At 48.4% G+C, this 23,539-nt stretch overlaps 1 protein-coding gene across 1 annotated transcript in view; it reads left to right on the top strand.

The window, feature by feature from the left end:
- Window positions 1–23,539, top strand: part of LOC144735119 (interferon regulatory factor 8-like) — a gene marked incomplete at its 5' end in the record, with an annotated part of 65,651 nt that overhangs the window by 364 nt on the left and 41,748 nt on the right. Inside the window, one exon of the mRNA XM_078617535.1 lies at window positions 1,931–2,019. Within this exon, the coding sequence (XP_078473661.1) occupies window positions 1,931–2,019 (89 nt within the window). The remainder of the gene's footprint in view (window positions 1–1,930; window positions 2,020–23,539) is intronic.

The raw sequence follows: 23,539 nt of genomic DNA on the forward strand, positions 1-23,539 counted from the left end.
TGTCTCTCTGTGTCTCTCTCTGTGTGTGTGTGTGTGTTTTATTAGCGCAGTGCCTTGTCTCTCTGTGTCTCTCTCTGTGTGTGTGTGTGTTTTATTAGTGCAGTGCCTTGTCTCTCTGTGTCTCTCTCTCTGTGTGTGTGTTTTATTAGTGCAGTGCCTTGTCTCTCTCTCTGTGTGTGTGTTTTATTAGTGCAGTGCCTTGTCTCTCTGTGTGTTTGTGTGTTTTATTAGCGCAGTGCCTTGTCTCTCTGTGTCTCTCTCTGTGTGTGTGTGTGTTTTATTAGTGCAGTGCCTTGTCTCTCTGTGTCTCTCTCTCTGTGTGTGTGTTTTATTAGTGCAGTGCCTTGTCTCTCTCTCTGTGTGTGTGTTTTATTAGTGCAGTGCCTTGTCTCTCTGTGTGTTTGTGTGTTTTATTAGCGCAGTGCCTTGTCTCTCTGTGTCTCTCTCTGTGTGTGTGTGTGTTTTATTAGCGCAGTGCCTTGTCTCTCTGTGTCTCTCTCTGTGTGTGTGTGTGTTTTATTAGTGCAGTGCCTTGTCTCTCTGTGTGTTTGTGTGTTTTATTAGTGCAGTGCCTTGTCTCTCTGTGTGTGTGTGTGTTTTATTAGTGCAGTGCCTTGTCTCTCTGTGTCTCTCTCTCTGTGTGTGTGTGTGTTTTATTAGTGCAGTGTCTTGTCTCTCTGTGTCTCTCTCTCTCTGTGTGTGTGTGTTTTATTAGTGCAGTGCCTTGTCTCTCTGTGTGTCTCTCTCTGTGTGTTTGTGTGTTTTATTACAGCAGTGCCTTGTCTCTCTGTGTGTGTGTGTCTCTCACTGTGTGTCTCTCTCTCACTGTGTGTCTCTGTGTGTGTCTCTCTCTGTGTGTGTGTGTTATTAGATCAGTGCTTTGTCTCTCTGTGTGTGTGTGTGTTTTATTACAGCAGTGCCCGTCTCCGTGTCTCTCTCTCTCTCTGTGTGTGTCTCTCTCTCTGTGTCTCTCTCTCTGTGTGTCTCTGTGTGTGTCTCTCTCTGTGTGTGTGTGTGTGTTATTAGATCAGTGCTTTGTCTCTCTGTGTGTGTGTGTGTTTTATTACAGCAGTGCTCGTCTCCGTGTCTCTCTCTCTGTGTGTCTCGACACACGAACGCAGATCTACGCTTACATCGACAGATACATATACACACACTCTGGTGTGTTTACCACACACACTCACTCACGTGTGTTTACCACACACACTCACACACACTCACACACACTCTGTTCACCACACACACACTCACACACTCCCACACACACACGCTCACGTGTGTTTACCACACTCACTCTGGTGTGTTTACTACACACACACACTCACACACTCCCACACACACACTCTCACGTGTGTTTACCACACTCACTCTGGTGTGTTTACCACACACACACTCACACACGTGTGTTTACCACACACACTCACTCACACACGTGTGTTTACCACACACACACTCACACACTCCCACACACACACGCTCACGTGTGTTTACCACACTCACTCTGGTGTGTTTACTACACACACACTCACACACGTGTGTTTACTACACACACACACTCACACACTCCCACACACACACTCTCACGTGTGTTTACCACACTCACTCTGGTGTGTTTACCACACACACACTCACACACGTGTGTTTACCACACACACACTCACACACTCCCACACACACACGCTCACGTGTGTTTACCACACTCACTCTGGTGTGTTTACTACACACACACACTCACACACGTGTGTTTACCACACACACTCACACACACTCACACACACTCTGTTCACCACACACACACTCACACACTCCCACACACACACGCTCACGTGTGTTTACCACACTCACTCTGGTGTGTTTACTACACACACACACTCACACACGTGTGTTTACCACACACTCACCACCGTATTGGGTGTGCATGGGGTAACAGCATCCGGCGTTTTGTCGTCTTTCGTCTGAGCCGGGAGTGGGGTCCAGGAAGACTCCGCCTTGACCGCACAAGCCACATTACTGTGCAAGGTGTGTTTACCACACACACTCACACTCACGTGTGTTTACCACACTCACTCACACTCACGTGTGTTTACCACACTCACTCACGTGTGTTTACCACACACTCACACTCACTCACATGTGGTTACCACACACACACTCACGTGTTTACCACACACTCACACACACACGTGTGTTTACCACACACACACTCACTCACGTGTGTTTACCACACTCACACTCACGTGTGTTTACCACACACTCACTCACTCACTCACGTGTGTTTACCACACACACTCACACTCACGTGTGTTTACCACACACTCACTCACTCACTCACGTGTGTTTACCACACACACTCACACTCACGTGTGTTTACCACACTCACTCACACTCACGTGTGTTTACCACACTCACTCACGTGTGTTTACCACACACTCACACTCACTCACATGTGGTTACCACACACACACTCACGTGTTTACCACACACTCACACACACACGTGTGTTTACCACACACACACTCACTCACGTGTGTTTACCACACTCACACTCACGTGTGTTTACCACACACTCACTCACTCACTCACGTGTGTTTACCACACACACTCACACTCACGTGTGTTTACCACACACTCACTCACTCACTCACGTGTGTTTACCACACACACTCACTCACTCACGTGTGTTTACCACACACACACACACTCACTCACGTGTGTTTACCACACACACACTCACTCACGTGTGTTTACCACACACACACACACTCACTCACGTGTGTTTACCACACACACACACACTCACTCACGTGTGTTTACCACACACACACACACTCACGTGTGTTTACTACACACACACTCACACTCACGTGTGTTTACTACACACACACACACTCACTCACGTGTGTTTACCACACACACACACTCACGTGTGTTTACCACACACTCACTCACACACGTGTGTTTACCACACACTCACACTCACGTGTGTTTACCACACACACTCACACTCACGTGTGTTTACTACACACACACTCACTCACGTGTGTTTACCACACACAGTCACACTCACGTGTGTTTACCACACACACACACACTCACTCACGTGTGTTTACCACACACACTCACACTCACGTGTGTTTACCACACACACACTCACTCACTCACGTGTGTTTACCACACACACACTCACTCACTCACGTGTGTTTACCACACACACACTCACTCACTCACGTGTGTTTACCACACACACACACTCACTCACATGTGTTTACCACACACACACTCACACACTCACGTGTGTTTACCACACACACTCACTCACGTGTGTTTACCACACACACTCACACTCACTCACGTGTGTTTACCACACTCACACTCACTCACTCACGTGTGTTTACCACACACACACTCACTCACTCACGTGTGTTTACCACACACACACTCACTCACTCACTGTGTTTACCACACACACACACACTCACTCACTCACGTGTGTTTACCACACTCACACTCACTCACTCACGTGTGTTTACCACACACACACTCACTCACTCACGTGTGTTTACCACACACACACTCACTCACTCACTGTGTTTACCACACACACACTCACTCACTCACGTGTGTTTACCACACACACACACACTCACTCACGTGTGTTTACCACACACACACACACTCACTCACGTGTGTTTACCACACACACACACACTCACTCACGTGTGTTTACCACACACACACACACTCACTCACGTGTGTTTACCACACACACACACACTCACTCACGTGTGTTTACCACACACACACACACTCACTCACGTGTGTTTACCACACACACACACACTCACTCACGTGTGTTTACCACACACACACACACTCACTCACGTGTGTTTACCACACACACACTCACTCACTCACGTGTGTTTACCACACACACACACACTCACTCACGTGTGTTTACCACACACACACACACTCACTCACGTGTGTTTACCACACACACACTCACTCACTCACGTGTGTTTACCACACACACACACTCACGTGTGTTTACCACACACACACACACTCACGTGTGTTTACCACACTCACTCACTCACTCACGTGTGTTTACCACACACACACACACTCACTCACGTGTGTTTACCACACACACACACTCACTCACGTGTGTTTACCACACACACACTCACTCACTCACGTGTGTTTACCACACACACACACACTCACTCACGTGTGTTTACCACACACACACACTCACTCACGTGTGTTTACCACACACACACTCACTCACTCACGTGTGTTTACCACACACACTCACTCACGTGTGTTTACCACACACACACACACTCACTCACGTGTGTTTACCACACACACACACACTCACTCACGTGTGTTTACCACACACACACTCACTCACTCACGTGTGTTTACCACACACACACACACTCACTCACGTGTGTTTACCACACACACACACACTCACTCACGTGTGTTTACCACACACACACACACTCACGTGTGTTTACCACACACACACACACTCACTCACGTGTGTTTACCACACACACACTCACTCACTCACGTGTGTTTACCACACACACACTCACTCACTCACGTGTGTTTACCACACACTCACTCACTCACGTGTGTTTACCACACACACACACACTCACGTGTGTTTACCACACACACACACACTCACTCACGTGTGTTTACCACACACACACACACTCACGTGTGTTTACCACACACACACACACTCACTCACGTGTGTTTACCACACACACACTCACTCACTCACGTGTGTTTACCACACACACACTCACTCACTCACGTGTGTTTACCACACACTCACTCACTCACGTGTGTTTACCACACACACACTCACTCACGTGTGTTTACCACACACACACACACTCACTCACGTGTGTTTACCACACACACACACACTCACGTGTGTTTACCACACACACACTCACTCACTCACGTGTGTTTACCACACACACACTCACTCACTCACGTGTGTTTACCACACACACACTCACTCACGTGTGTTTACCACACACACACTCACTCACTCACGTGTGTTTACCACACACACTCACACTCACTCACGTGTGTTTACCACACACACACACACTCACTCACGTGTGTTTACCACACACACACACACTCACTCACGTGTGTTTACCACACACACACACACTCACTCACGTGTGTTTACCACACACACACTCACTCACGTGTGTTTACCACACACACACACACTCACTCACGTGTGTTTACCACACACACACTCACTCACTCACGTGTGTTTACCACACACACTCACTCACGTGTGTTTACCACACACACACACACTCACTCACGTGTGTTTACCACACACACACACACTCACTCACGTGTGTTTACCACACACACACTCACTCACGTGTGTTTACCACACACACACACACTCACTCACGTGTGTTTACCACACACACACACACTCACGTGTGTTTACCACACACACACTCACTCACTCACGTGTGTTTACCACACACACACACACTCACTCACGTGTGTTTACCACACACACACACACTCACTCACGTGTGTTTACCATACACACTCACTCACGTGTGTTTACCACACACACACACACTCACTCACGTGTGTTTACCACACACACTCACTCACGTGTGTTTACCACACACACACTCACTCACTCACGTGTGTTTACCACACACACTCACTCACGTGTGTTTACCACACACACACACACTCACTCACGTGTGTTTACCACACACACACTCACTCACTCACGTGTGTTTACCACACACACACTCACTCACTCACGTGTGTTTACCACACACACACACACTCACTCACGTGTGTTTACCACACACACACTCACTCACTCACGTGTGTTTACCACACACACACTCACTCACTCACGTGTGTTTACCACACACACACTCACTCACTCACGTGTGTTTACCACACACTCACACACTCACTCACGTGTGTTTACCACACACACTCACACTCACTCACGTGTGTTTACCACACACACACACACTCACTCACGTGTGTTTACCACACTCACACTCACTCACTCACGTGTGTTTACCACACTCACACTCACTCACTCACGTGTGTTTACCACACACACACTCACTCACTCACGTGTGTTTACCACACACACACACACTCACTCACGTGTGTTTACCACACTCACACTCACTCACTCACGTGTGTTTACCACACACACACACACTCACTCACGTGTGTTTACCACACTCACACTCACTCACTCACGTGTGTTTACCACACTCACACTCACGTGTGTTTACCACACACACACTCACTCACTCACGTGTGTTTACCACACACACTCACTCACTCACGTGTGTTTACCACACACACACTCACTCACTCACGTGTGTTTACCACACACACACTCACTCACTCACGTGTGTTTACCACACACACTCACTCACTCACGTGTGTTTACCACACACACACACACTCACTCACGCGTGTTTACCACACTCACACTCACTCACTCACTCACGTGTGTTTACCACTCACACTCACTCACTCACGTGTGTTTACCACACTCACACTCACTCACTCACTCACGTGTGTTTACCACTCACACTCACTCACTCACGTGTGTTTACCACACACACACTCACTCACTCACGTGTGTTTACCACACACACACTCACTCACGTGTGTTTACCACACACACACACACTCACTCACTCACGTGTGTTTACCACACTCACACACACTCACTCACGTGTGTTTACCACACACACACACACTCACTCACTCACGTGTGTTTACCACTCACACTCACTCACGTGTGTTTACCACACTCACACACTCACTCACGTGTGTTTACCACACACACACACACTCACTCACTCACGTGTGTTTACCACACACACTCACTCACGTGTGTTTACCACACTCACACACTCACTCACGTGTGTTTACCACACTCACACTCACTCACTCACGTGTGTTTACCACACTCACACTCACGTGTGTTTACCACACACACACACTCACTCACGTGTGTTTACCACACTCACACTCACTCACTCACGTGTGTTTACCACACTCACACTCACTCACTCACGTGTGTTTACCACACTCACACTCACTCACTCACGTGTGTTTACCACACTCACACTCACTCACTCACGTGTGTTTACCACACTCACACTCACTCACTCACGTGTGTTTACCACACTCACACTCACGTGTGTTTACCACACACACACACTCACTCACGTGTGTTTACCACACTCACACTCACTCACTCACGTGTGTTTACCACACTCACACTCACTCACTCACGTGTGTTTACCACACTCACACTCACTCACTCACGTGTGTTTACCACACACACACTCACTCACTCACGTGTGTTTACCACACTCACACTCACTCACTCACGTGTGTTTACCACACACACACACACTCACGTGTGTTTACCACACACACACTCACTCACTCACGTGTGTTTACCACACACACACACACTCACACACGTGTGTTTACCACACTCACACTCACTCACTCACGTGTGTTTACCACACTCACACTCACTCACTCACGTGTGTTTACCACACACACACTCACTCACGTGTGTTTACCACACACACACTCACTCACTCACGTGTGTTTACCACACTCACACTCACTCACTCACGTGTGTTTACCACACTCACACTCACTCACTCACGTGTGTTTACCACACACACACACACTCACTCACTCACGTGTGTTTACCACACACACACACACTCACTCACGTGTGTTTACCACACACACACACACTCACTCACGTGTGTTTACCACACACACACTCACTCACTCACGTGTGTTTACCACACACACACTCACTCACTCACGTGTGTTTACCACACACACACACACTCACTCACGTGTGTTTACCACACACACACACACTCACTCACGTGTGTTTACCACACACACACTCACTCACGTGTGTTTACCACACACACACACACTCACGTGTGTTTACCACACACACACACACTCACGTGTGTTTACCACACACACACTCACTCACGTGTGTTTACCACACACACACACACTCACGTGTGTTTACCACACTCACACTCACTCACTCACGTGTGTTTACCACACTCACACTCACTCACTCACGTGTGTTTACCACACACACACTCACTCACTCACGTGTGTTTACCACACACACACTCACTCACTCACGTGTGTTTACCACACACTCACTCACTCACTCACGTGTGTTTACCACACACTCACTCACTCACGTGTGTTTACCACACACACACACACTCACTCACGTGTGTTTACCACACACACACTCACTCACGTGTGTTTACCACTCACACTCACTCACGTGTGTTTACCACTCACACTCACTCACGCGTGTTTACCACACACACACACACTCACTCACGTGTGTTTACCACACACACACACACTCACGTGTGTTTACCACACACACACTCACTCACTCACGTGTGTTTACCACACACACACTCACTCACGTGTGTTTACCACACTCACACTCACTCACGTGTGTTTACCACACACACACTCACTCACGTGTGTTTACCACACTCACACTCACTCACTCACGTGTGTTTACCACACACACACTCACTCACGTGTGTTTACCACTCACACTCACTCACGTGTGTTTACCACTCACACTCACTCACGCGTGTTTACCACACACACACACACTCACTCACGTGTGTTTACCACACACACACACACTCACGTGTGTTTACCACACACACACTCACTCACTCACGTGTGTTTACCACACTCACACTCACTCACTCACGCGTGTTTACCACTCACACTCACTCACGTGTGTTTACCACACACACACACACTCACTCACGTGTGTTTACCACACACACACTCACTCACTCACGCGTGTTTACCACACACACACACACTCACTCACGTGTGTTTACCACACACACACTCACTCACGTGTGTTTACCACACTCACACTCACTCACTCACGTGTGTTTACCACACACACACTCACTCACTCACGTGTGTTTACCACACTCACACTCACTCACTCACTCACGTGTGTTTACCACACACACACTCACTCACTCACGTGTGTTTACCACACACACACACACTCACGTGTATTTACCACACTCACTCACTCACGTGTGTTTACCACACACTCACTCACTCACTCACGTGTGTTTACCACACTCACACTCACTCACTCACGCGTGTTTACCACACTCACACACTCACTCACGTGTGTTTACCACACACACACTCACTCACTCACGTGTGTTTACCACACACACACACACTCACTCACGTGTGTTTACCACACACACACTCACTCACTCACGTGTGTTTACCACACACACTCACTCACGTGTGTTTACCACACACACACACACTCACTCACGTGTGTTTACCACACACACTCACTCACTCACGTGTGTTTACCACACACACACACATTCAATCACGTGTTTACCACACACACACACACTCACGTGTGTTTACCACACACACTCACTCACATGTGTTTACCACACACACACACTCACGTGTGTTTACCACACACACACTCACTCACGTGTGTTTACCACACACACACTCACTCACGTGTGTTTACCACACACACACACTCACGTGTGTTTACCACACACACACTCACTCACGTGTGTTTACCACACACACACTCACTCACGTGTGTTTACCACACACACACTCACTCACTCACGTGTGTTTACCACACACACACTCACTCACTCACGTGTGTTTACCACACACACACTCACTCACGTGTGTTTACCACTCACACACACACTCACTCACGTGTGTTTACCACACACACACTCACTCACTCACGTGTGTTTACCACACACACACTCACTCACGTGTGTTTACCACACACACACTCACTCACGTGTGTTTACCACACACACACACTCACGTGTGTTTACCACACACACACTCACTCACGTGTGTTTACCACACACACACTCACTCACGTGTGTTTACCACACACACTCACACTCACGTGTGTTTACCACACACACACTCACTCACGTGTTTACCACACACACACACTCACGTGTGTTTACCACACACACACTCACTCACTCACGTGTGTTTACCACACACACTCACTCACTCACTCACGTGTGTTTACCACACTCACACTCACTCACTCACGTGTGTTTACCACACTCACACTCACTCACTCACGTGTGTTTACCACACACACACACACTCACTCACGTGTGTTTACCACACACACACTCACTCACTCACGTGTGTTTACCACACTCACACTCACTCACTCACGTGTGTTTACCACACTCACACTCACTCACTCACGTGTGTTTACCACACACACACACACACTCACGTGTGTTTACCACACACACACTCACTCACTCACGTGTGTTTACCACACACACACTCACTCACTCACGTGTGTTTACCACACACACACTCACTCACTCACGTGTGTTTACCACACACTCACTCACTCACTCACGTGTGTTTACCACACACTCACTCACTCACGTGTGTTTACCACACACTCACTCACTCACGTGTGTTTACCACACACACACTCACTCACTCACTCACGTGTGTTTACCACACACACACTCACTCACTCACGTGTGTTTACCACACACACACTCACTCACGTGTGTTTACCACACACACACTCACTCACTCACGTGTGTTTACCACACACACACTCACTCACTCACGTGTGTTTACCACACACACACTCACTCACTCACGTGTGTTTACCACACACACACTCACTCACGTGTGTTTACCACACACACACTCACTCACTCACGTGTGTTTACCACACACACACTCACTCACGTGTGTTTACCACACACACACTCACTCACTCACGTGTGTTTACCACACACTCACTCACTCACGTGTGTTTACCACACACACACACTCACTCACTCACGTGTGTTTACCACACACTCACTCACTCACGTGTGTTTACCACACACACACTCACTCACTCACGTGTGTTTACCACACACTCACTCACTCACTCACGTGTGTTTACCCACACACTCACTCACGTGTGTTTACCACACACTCACTCACTCACTCACGTGTGTTTACCACACACTCACTCACTCACTCACGTGTGTTTACCACACACACACACACTCACTCACGTGTGTTTACCACACACTCACTCACTCACGTGTGTTTACCACACACACTCACTCACTCACGCGTGTTTACCACACACACACACACTCACTCACGTGTGTTTACCACACACACACACACTCACTCACGTGTGTTTACCACACACACACTCACTCACGTGTGTTTACCACACACACTCACTCACTCACGCGTGTTTACCACACACACACACACTCACTCACGTGTGTTTACCACACACACACTCACTCACGTGTGTTTACCACACACACACTCACTCACTCACGTGTGTTTACCACACACTCACACACTCACTCACGTGTGTTTACCACACACACACACACTCACTCACGTGTGTTTACCACACACACACTCACTCACGTGTGTTTACCACACACACACTCACTCACTCACGTGTGTTTACCACACACACACTCACTCACTCACGTGTGTTTACCACACACACACTCACTCACTCACGCGTGTTTACCACACACACACTCACTCACTCACGTGTGTTTACCACACTCACACTCACTCACGTGTGTTTACCACACACACTCACACTCACGTGTGTTTACCACACACACACTCACTCACGTGTGTTTACCACACACACACTCACTCACGTGTGTTTACCACACACACACTCACTCACTCACGTGTGTTTACCACACACACACTCACTCACGTGTGTTTACCACACACACACTCACTCACGTGTGTTTACCACACACACACACACTCACTCACGTGTGTTTACCACACACACTCACTCACTCACGTGTGTTTACCACACACACACACACTCACTCACGTGTGTTTACCACACTCACACTCACTCACTCACGTGTGTTTACCACACACACACTCACTCACTCACGTGTGTTTACCACACACACACACACTCACTCACGTGTGTTTACCACACACACACTCACTCACTCACGTGTGTTTACCACACACACACACTCACTCACGTGTGTTTACCACACTCACACTCACTCACGTGTGTTTACCACACACACTCACACTCACTCACGTGTGTTTACCACACACACACTCACGTGTGTTTACCACACACACACACACTCACGTGTGTTTACCACACTCACACTCACGTGTGTTTACCACACACACACTCACTCACGTGTGTTTACCACACACACACTCACTCACGTGTGTTTACCACACACACTCACTCACTCACGTGTGTTTACCACACTCACACTCACTCACGTGTGTTTACCACACACACTCACACTCACTCACGTGTGTTTACCACACACACACTCACGTGTGTTTACCACACACACACACACTCACGTGTGTTTACCACACTCACACTCACGTGTGTTTACCACACACACACTCACTCACTCACGTGTGTTTACCACACACACTCACTCACGCGTGTTTACCACACTCACACTCACTCACTCACGTGTGTTTACCACACACACTCACTCACTCACGTGTGTTTACCACACTCACACTCACTCACTCACGTGTGTTTACCACACACACACTCACTCACGTGTGTTTACCACACTCACACTCACTCACTCACGTGTGTTTACCACACACACACACACTCACTCACGTGTGTTTACCACACACACTCACACTCACGTGTGTTTACCACACTCACACTCACTCACTCACGTGTGTTTACCACACACACACTCACTCACGTGTGTTTACCACACACACACACACTCACTCACGTGTGTTTACCACACACTCACTCACTCACGTGTGTTTACCACACTCACACTCACTCACTCACGTGTGTTTACCACACACACACACACTCACTCACGTGTGTTTACCACACACACTCACACTCACGTGTGTTTACCACACTCACACTCACTCACTCACGTGTGTTTACCACACACACACTCACTCACGTGTGTTTACCACACACACACACACTCACTCACGTGTGTTTACCACACACACACTCACTCACGTGTGTTTACCACACACACACTCACTCACTCACGTGTGTTTACCACACACACACTCACTCACGTGTGTTTACCACACACACACTCACTCACGTGTGTTTACCACACACACTCACACTCACGTGTGTTTACCACACTCACACTCACTCACTCACGTGTGTTTACCACACACACTCACACTCACGTGTGTTTACCACACACACACTCACTCACTCACGTGTGTTTACCACACTCACACTCACTCACTCACGTGTGTTTACCACACACACACTCACTCACTCACGTGTGTTTACCACACACACTCACACTCACTCACGTGTGTTTACCACACACACACTCACTCACGTGTGTTTACCACACACACACTCACTCACTCACGTGTGTTTACCGCACACACACACACTCACGTGTGTTTACCACACACACACTCACTCACTCACGTGTGTTTACCACACACACACTCACTCACTCACGTGTGTTTACCACACACACACTCACTCACGTGTGTTTACCACACACACACTCACTCACTCACGTGTGTTTACCACACACACACTCACTCACTCACGTGTGTTTACCACACACACACTCACTCACGTGTGTTTACCACACACACACTCACTCACTCACGTGTGTTTACCACACACACTCACACTCACGTGTGTTTACCACACACACACTCACTCACTCACTCACGTGTGTTTACCACACACACACTCACTCACGTGTGTTTACCACACACACACACACTCACTCACGCGTGTTTACCACACACACTCACGTGTGTTTACCACACACACACTCACTCACGTGTGTTTACCACACTCACTCACTCACTCACGTGTGTTTACCACACTCACTCACTCACGTGTGTTTACCACACACACTCACTCACGTGTGTTTACCACACACACACTCACTCACTCACGTGTGTTTACCACACACACACTCACTCACGTGTGTTTACCACACACACACACACTCACGTGTGTTTACCACACACACACTCACTCACGTGTGTTTACCACACACACACTCACTCACGTGTGTTTACCACACACACTCTCACTCACGTGTGTTTACCACACACACACTCACTCACGTGTGTTTACCACACACACACTCACTCACGTGTGTTTACCACACACTCACTCACTCACGTGTGTTTACCACACACACACTCACTCACGTGTGTTTACCACACTCACACTCACTCACTCACGTGTGTTTACCACACACTCACACACTCACTCACGTGTGTTTACCACACACACACTCACTCACGTGTGTTTACCACACTCACACACTCACTCACGTGTGTTTACCACACACACACTCACTCACGTGTGTTTACCACACACACTCTCACTCACGTGTGTTTACCACACACACACTCACTCACGTGTGTTTACCACACACACACTCACTCACGTGTGTTTACCACACACACACACACTCACTCACGTGTGTTTACCACACACACACACACTCACGTGTGTTTACCACACACACACTCACTCACTCACGTGTGTTTACCACACTCACACTCACTCACGTGTGTTTACCACACACACACACACTCACTCACGTGTGTTTACCACACACACACACACTCACTCACGTGTGTTTACCACACACACTCACACTCACTCACGTGTGTTTACCACACACACTCACTCACGTGTGTTTACCACACACACACTCACTCACTCACGTGTGTTTACCACACACACACTCACTCACTCACGTGTGTTTACCACACACACACTCACACACTCACGTGTGTTTACCACACACACACTCACGTGTGTTTACCACACACACACTCACTCACGTGTGTTTACCACACACACACTCACACACTCACGTGTGTTTACCACACACACACTCACGTGTGTTTACCACACACACACACACTCACGTGTGTTTACCACACACACACACACTCACTCACGTGTGTTTACCACACTCACACTCACTCACTCACGTGTGTTTACCACACACACTCACTCACGTGTGTTTACCACACACACACTCACTCACTCACGTGTGTTTACCACACTCACACTCACTCACTCACGTGTGTTTACCACACACACTCACTCACGTGTGTTTACCACACACACTCACTCACTCACGTGTGTTTACCACACACACACTCACTCACTCACGTGTGTTTACGACACACACTCACTCACGTGTGTTTACCACTCACACTCACTCACTCACGTGTGTTTACCACACACACTCACTCACTCACGTGTGTTTACCACACACACACACACTCACTCACGTGTGTTTACCACACACACACACTCACGTGTGTTTACCACACACACTCACTCACTCACGTGTGTTTACCACACACACACACACTCACTCACGTGTGTTTACCACACACACACTCACTCACGTGTGTTTACCACACACACACTCACTCACTCACGTGTGTTTACCACACACACACTCACTCACGTGTGTTTACCACACACACACTCACTCACGTGTGTTTACCACACTCACTCACTCACTCACGTGTGTTTACCACACACACACACACTCACTCACGTGTGTTTACCACACACACTCACTCACGTGTGTTTACCACACACACTCACACACTCACTCACGTGTGTTTACCACACTCACTCACTCACTCACGTGTGTTTACCACACACACTCACACTCACTCACTCACGTGTGTTTACCACACTCACTCACTCACTCACGTGTGTTTACCACACTCACTCACTCACTCACGTGTGTTTACCACACACACTCACACACTCACGTGTGTTTACCACACACACACTCACTCACTCACGTGTGTTTACCACACACACTCACTCACACACGTGTGTTTACCACACACACTCACTCACTCACGTGTGTTTACCACACACACACACACACACTCACGTGTGTTTACCACACACACTCACTCACGTGTGTTTACCACACACACACTCACTCACTCACGTGTGTTTACCACACACACACACTCACTCACGTGTGTTTACCACACACACTCACTCACGTGTGTTTACCACACACACACTCACTCACTCACGTGTGTTTACCACACACACTCACTCACTCACGTGTGTTTACCACACACACTCACTCACGTGTGTTTACCACACACACACACACGTGTGTTTCCCACACACACTCACACTCACGTGTGTTTACCACACACACACTCACTCACGTGTGTTTACCACACACACACTCACTCACTCACGTGTGTTTACCACACTCACACTCACTCACGTGTGTTTACCACACACACACTCACTCACTCACGTGTGTTTACCACACACTCACTCACTCACTCACGTGTGTTTACCACACACACTCACTCACTCACGTGTGTTTACCACACTCACACTCACTCACGTGTGTTTACCACACACACTCACGTGTTTACCACACACACACACTCACTCACGTGTGTTTACCACACACACACTCACTCACGTGTGTTTACCACACACACACACACTCACGTGTGTTTACCACACACACACACTCACTCACGTGTGTTTACCACACACACACTCACTCACGTGTGTTTACCACACACACACTCACTCACTCACTCACGTGTGTTTACCACACACACACTCACTCACGTGTGTTTACCACACACACACTCACTCACTCACTCACGTGTGTTTACCACACACACACACTCACGTGTGTTTACCACACACACACACTCACGTGTGTTTACCACACACACTCACTCACTCACGTGTGTTTACCACACACACACTCACTCACGTGTGTTTACCACACACACACACACTCACTCACGCGTGTTTACCACACACACTCACGTGTGTTTACCACACACACACTCACTCACGTGTGTTTACCACACTCACTCACTCACTCACGTGTGTTTACCACACTCACTCACTCACGTGTGTTTACCACACACACTCACTCACGTGTGTTTACCACACACACACACACTCACGTGTGTTTACCACACACACACTCACTCACGTGTGTTTACCACACACACACTCACACTCACTCACGTGTGTTTACCACACACACACACACTCACTCACGTGTGTTTACCACACACACACACACACACTCACTCACGTGTGTTTACCACACACACACACACTCACTCACGTGTGTTTACCACACACACTCTCACTCACGTGTGTTTACCACACACACACACTCACTCACGTGTGTTTACCACACTCACACTCACTCACTCACGTGTGTTTACCACACACACACTCACTCACGTGTGTTTACCACACTCACACTCACTCACGTGTGTTTACCACACACACACTCACTCACGTGTGTTTACCACACTCACACTCACTCACTCACGTGTGTTTACCACACACACACTCACTCACTCACGTGTGTTTACTACACACACACTCACTCACGTGTGTTTACCACACACACACACTCACTCACGTGTGTTTACCACACACACACTCACTCACTCACGTGTGTTTACTACACACACACTCACTCACGTGTGTTTACCACACTCACACTCACTCACTCACGTGTGTTTACCACACACACACACACTCACTCACGTGTGTTTACCACACTCACACTCACTCACGTGTGTTTACCACACACACACACACTCACGTGTGTTTACCACACACACACACTCACGTGTGTTTACCACACACTCACTCACTCACGTGTGTTTACCACACACACACACACTCACGTGTGTTTACCACACACACTCACTCACGTGTGTTTACCACACACACACACACTCACTCACGTGTGTTTACCACACACACACTCACGTGTGTTTACCACACACACACTCACTCACGTGTGTTTACCACACACACACTCACTCACTCACGTGTGTTTACCACACACACTCACTCACTCACGTGTGTTTACCACACACACACACACTCACTCACGTGTGTTTACCACACACACACACACTCACTCACGTGTGTTTACCACACACACACTCACTCACGTGTGTTTACCACACACACACTCACTCACGTGTGTTTACCACACACACACACACTCACTCACGTGTGTTTACCACACACACACTCACTCACGTGTGTTTACCACACACACACTCACTCACGTGTGTTTACCACACACACACACACTCACTCACGTGTGTTTACCACACACACACTCACACACGTGTGTTTACCACACACACACTCACTCACACACGTGTGTTTACCACACACACACTCACTCACTCACTCACGTGTGTTTACCACACACACTCACTCACTCACTCACGTGTGTTTACCACACACACTCACTCACTCACTCACGTGTGTTTACCACACACACACACTCACTCACTCACGTGTGTTTACCACACACACTCACTCACTCACGTGTGTTTACCACACTCACACTCACTCACGTGTGTTTACCACACACACACACACTCACTCACGTGTGTTTACCACACACACACACTCACTCACGCGTGTTTACCACACACACTCACTCACTCACGTGTGTTTACCACACACACTCACACTCACGTGTGTTTACCACACACACTCACACTCACGTGTGTTTACCACACACACACACTCACTCACGTGTGTTTACCACACACACTCACACTCACGTGTGTTTACCACACACACACACTCACTCACGTGTGTTTACCACACACACACTCACTCACGTGTGTTTACCACACACACTCACGTGTTTACCACACACACACTCACTCACTCACGTGTGTTTACCACACACACTCACGTGTTTACCACACACACACACTCACTCACGTGTGTTTACCACACACACACACTCACTCACGTGTGTTTACCACACACACACTCACTCACGTGTGTTTACCACACACACACTCACTCACGTGTGTTTACCACACACACACTCACTCACGTGTGTTTACCACACACACACTCACTCACGTGTGTTTACCACACACACACTCACTCACGTGTGTTTACCACACACACTCACTCACTCACGTGTGTTTACCACACACACACTCACTCACTCACGTGTGTTTACCACACACACACACTCACGTGTGTTTACCACACACACACACTCACGTGTGTTTACCACACACACACTCACTCACGTGTGTTTACCACACACACACACTCACTCACGCGTGTTTACCACACACACTCACGTGTGTTTACCACACACACTCACTCACGTGTGTTTACCACACTCACTCACTCACTCACGTGTGTTTACCACACTCACTCACTCACGTGTGTTTACCACACACACTCACTCACGTGTGTTTACCACACACACACACACTCACTCACGTGTGTTTACCACACTCACTCACTCACTCACGTGTGTTTACCACACTCACTCACTCACGTGTGTTTACCACACACACTCACTCACGTGTGTTTACCACACACACACTCACTCACTCACGTGTGTTTACCACACACACACTCACTCACGTGTGTTTACCACACACACTCTCACTCACGTGTGTTTACCACACACACACTCACTCACGTGTGTTTACCACACTCACACTCACTCACTCACGTGTGTTTACCACACACACACTCACTCACGTGTGTTTACCACACTCACACTCACTCACGTGTGTTTACCACACACACACTCACTCACGTGTGTTTACCACACTCACACTCACTCACTCACGTGTGTTTACCACACACACACACACTCACTCACGTGTGTTTACCACACACACACTCACTCACTCACGTGTGTTTACCACACACTCACTCACTCACGTGTGTTTACCACACACACACTCACTCACGTGTGTTTACCACACACACACTCACTCACTCACGCGTGTTTACCACACTCACACTCACTCACGTGTGTTTACCACACACACACTCACTCACTCACGTGTGTTTACCACACACTCACTCACTCACGTGTGTTTACCACACACACACTCACTCACGTGTGTTTACCACACACACACTCACTCACTCACGCGTGTTTACCACACTCACACTCACTCACGTGTGTTTACCACACTCACACTCACTCACTCACGTGTGTTTACCACACACACACTCACTCACTCACGTGTGTTTACCACACACACACACACACTCACTCACGTGTGTTTACCACACACACACACACTCACTCACGTGTGTTTACCACACACACACACACTCACTCACGTGTGTTTACCACACACACACTCACTCACTCACGTGTGTTTACCACACACACACACACTCACTCACGTGTGTTTACCACACACACACTCACTCACGTGTGTTTACCACACACACACACACTCACTCACGTGTGTTTACCACACACACACTCACTCACGTGTGTTTACCACACACACACTCACACACTCACGTGTGTTTACCACACACACACACACTCACTCACGTGTGTTTACCACACACACACTCACTCACTCACGTGTGTTTACCACACACACTCACTCACTCACGTGTGTTTACCACACACACACTCACTCACGTGTGTTTACCACACACACACTCACTCACTCACGTGTGTTTACCACACACTCACACTCACTCACGTGTGTTTACCACACACACACTCACTCACGTGTGTTTACCACACACACACACACTCACTCACGTGTGTTTACCACACACACACACACTCACTCACGTGTGTTTACCACACACTCACTCACTCACGTGTGTTTACCACACACTCACTCACTCACGTGTGTTTACCACACACACACTCACTCACTCACGTGTGTTTACCACACACACACTCACACTCACGTGTGTTTACCACACACACACACACTCACTCACGTGTGTTTACCACACACACACTCACTCACTCACGTGTGTTTACCACACACACACTCACTCACTCACGTGTGTTTACCACACACACACTCACACTCACGTGTGTTTACCACACACACACTCACTCACTCACGTGTGTTTACCACACACACACTCACTCACTCACGTGTGTTTACCACACACACACTCACTCACTCACGTGTGTTTACCACACACACTCACTCACTCACGTGTGTTTACCACACACACACTCACTCACTCACGTGTGTTTACCACACACACACTCACTCACTCACGTGTGTTTACCACACACACACTCACTCACTCACGTGTGTTTACCACACACACACACACTCACTCACGTGTGTTTACCACACACTCACTCACTCACTCACGTGTGTTTACCACACACACACACACTCACTCACGTGTGTTTACCACACACACACTCACTCACTCACGTGTGTTTACCACACACACACTCACACTCACGTGTGTTTACCACACACACACACACTCACTCACGTGTGTTTACCACACACACACTCACTCACTCACGTGTGTTTACCACACACACACTCACTCACTCACGTGTGTTTACCACACACACACTCACACTCACGTGTGTTTACCACACACACACTCACTCACTCACGTGTGTTTACCACACACACACACACTCACTCACGTGTGTTTACCACACACACACACACTCACTCACGTGTGTTTACCACACACACTCACTCACTCACGTGTGTTTACCACACACACTCACTCACGTGTGTTTACCACACTCACTCACTCACGTGTGTTTACCACACACACACTCACTCACTCACGTGTGTTTACCACACACACACACTCACACACGTGTGTTTACCACACACACACTCACTCACTCACGTGTGTTTACCACACACACACACACTCACTCACGTGTGTTTACCACACACTCACTCACTCACTCACGTGTGTTTACCACACACTCACACACTCACTCACGTGTGTTTACCACACACACTCACTCACTCACGTGTGTTTACCACACTCACACTCACTCACTCACGCGTGTTTACCACACACTCACACACTCACTCACGTGTGTTTACCACACACACTCACTCACTCACGTGTGTTTACCACACACTCACTCACTCACTCACGTGTGTTTACCACACACACACTCACTCACTCACGCGTGTTTACCACACACACACACACTCACTCACGTGTGTTTACCACACACACACTCACTCACTCACGTGTGTTTACCACACACACACTCACACTCACGTGTGTTTACCACACACACACTCACTCACTCACGTGTGTTTACCACACACACACTCACACTCACGTGTGTTTACCACACACACACTCACTCATTCACGTGTGTTTACCACACACACACACACTCACTCACGTGTGTTTACCACACACACACTCACTCACTCACGTGTGTTTACCACACACACTCACACTCACGTGTGTTTACCACACACACACTCACTCACACACGCGTGTTTACCACACACACACACACTCACTCACGTGTGTTTACCACACACACACTCACTCACTCACGTGTGTTTACCACACACACACTCACTCACTCACGTGTGTTTACCACACACACACACTCACTCACTCACGTGTGTTTACCACACACACACTCACTCACGTGTGTTTACCACACACACACTCACTCACTCACGTGTGTTTACCACACACACACTCACACTCACGTGTGTTTACCACACACACACTCACTCACTCACGTGTGTTTACCACACACACACTCACACTCACGCGTGTTTACCACACACACACTCACTCATTCACGTGTGTTTACCACACACACACACACTCACTCACGTGTGTTTACCACACACACACTCACTCACTCACGTGTGTTTACCACACACACTCACACTCACGTGTGTTTACCACACACACACTCACTCACACACGCGTGTTTACCACACACACACACACTCACTCACGTGTGTTTACCACACACACACTCACTCACTCACGTGTGTTTACCACACACACACTCACTCACTCACGTGTGTTTACCACACACACACACTCACTCACTCACGTGTGTTTACCACACACACACTCACTCACGTGTGTTTACCACACACACACTCACTCACTCACGTGTGTTTACCACACACACTCACACTCACGTGTGTTTACCACACACACACTCACTCACGTGTGTTTACCACACACACACACACTCACTCACGTGTGTTTACCACACACTCACTCACTCACGTGTGTTTACCACACACACACTCACTCACGTGTGTTTACCACACACACACTCACTCACTCACGTGTGTTTACCACACACACACTCACACTCACTCACGTGTGTTTACCACACACACACTCACTCACGTGTGTTTACCACACTCACACTCACTCACTCACGTGTGTTTACCACACACACACTCACTCACTCACGTGTGTTTACCACACACACACACACTCACGTGTGTTTACCACACACACACTCAC

Source organism: Lampetra planeri, chromosome 54 (genome assembly GCF_965212315.1).
Source record: "Lampetra planeri chromosome 54, kcLamPlan1.2.h2, whole genome shotgun sequence".
Lineage (NCBI taxonomy): Eukaryota > Metazoa > Chordata > Hyperoartia > Petromyzontiformes > Petromyzontidae > Lampetra > Lampetra planeri.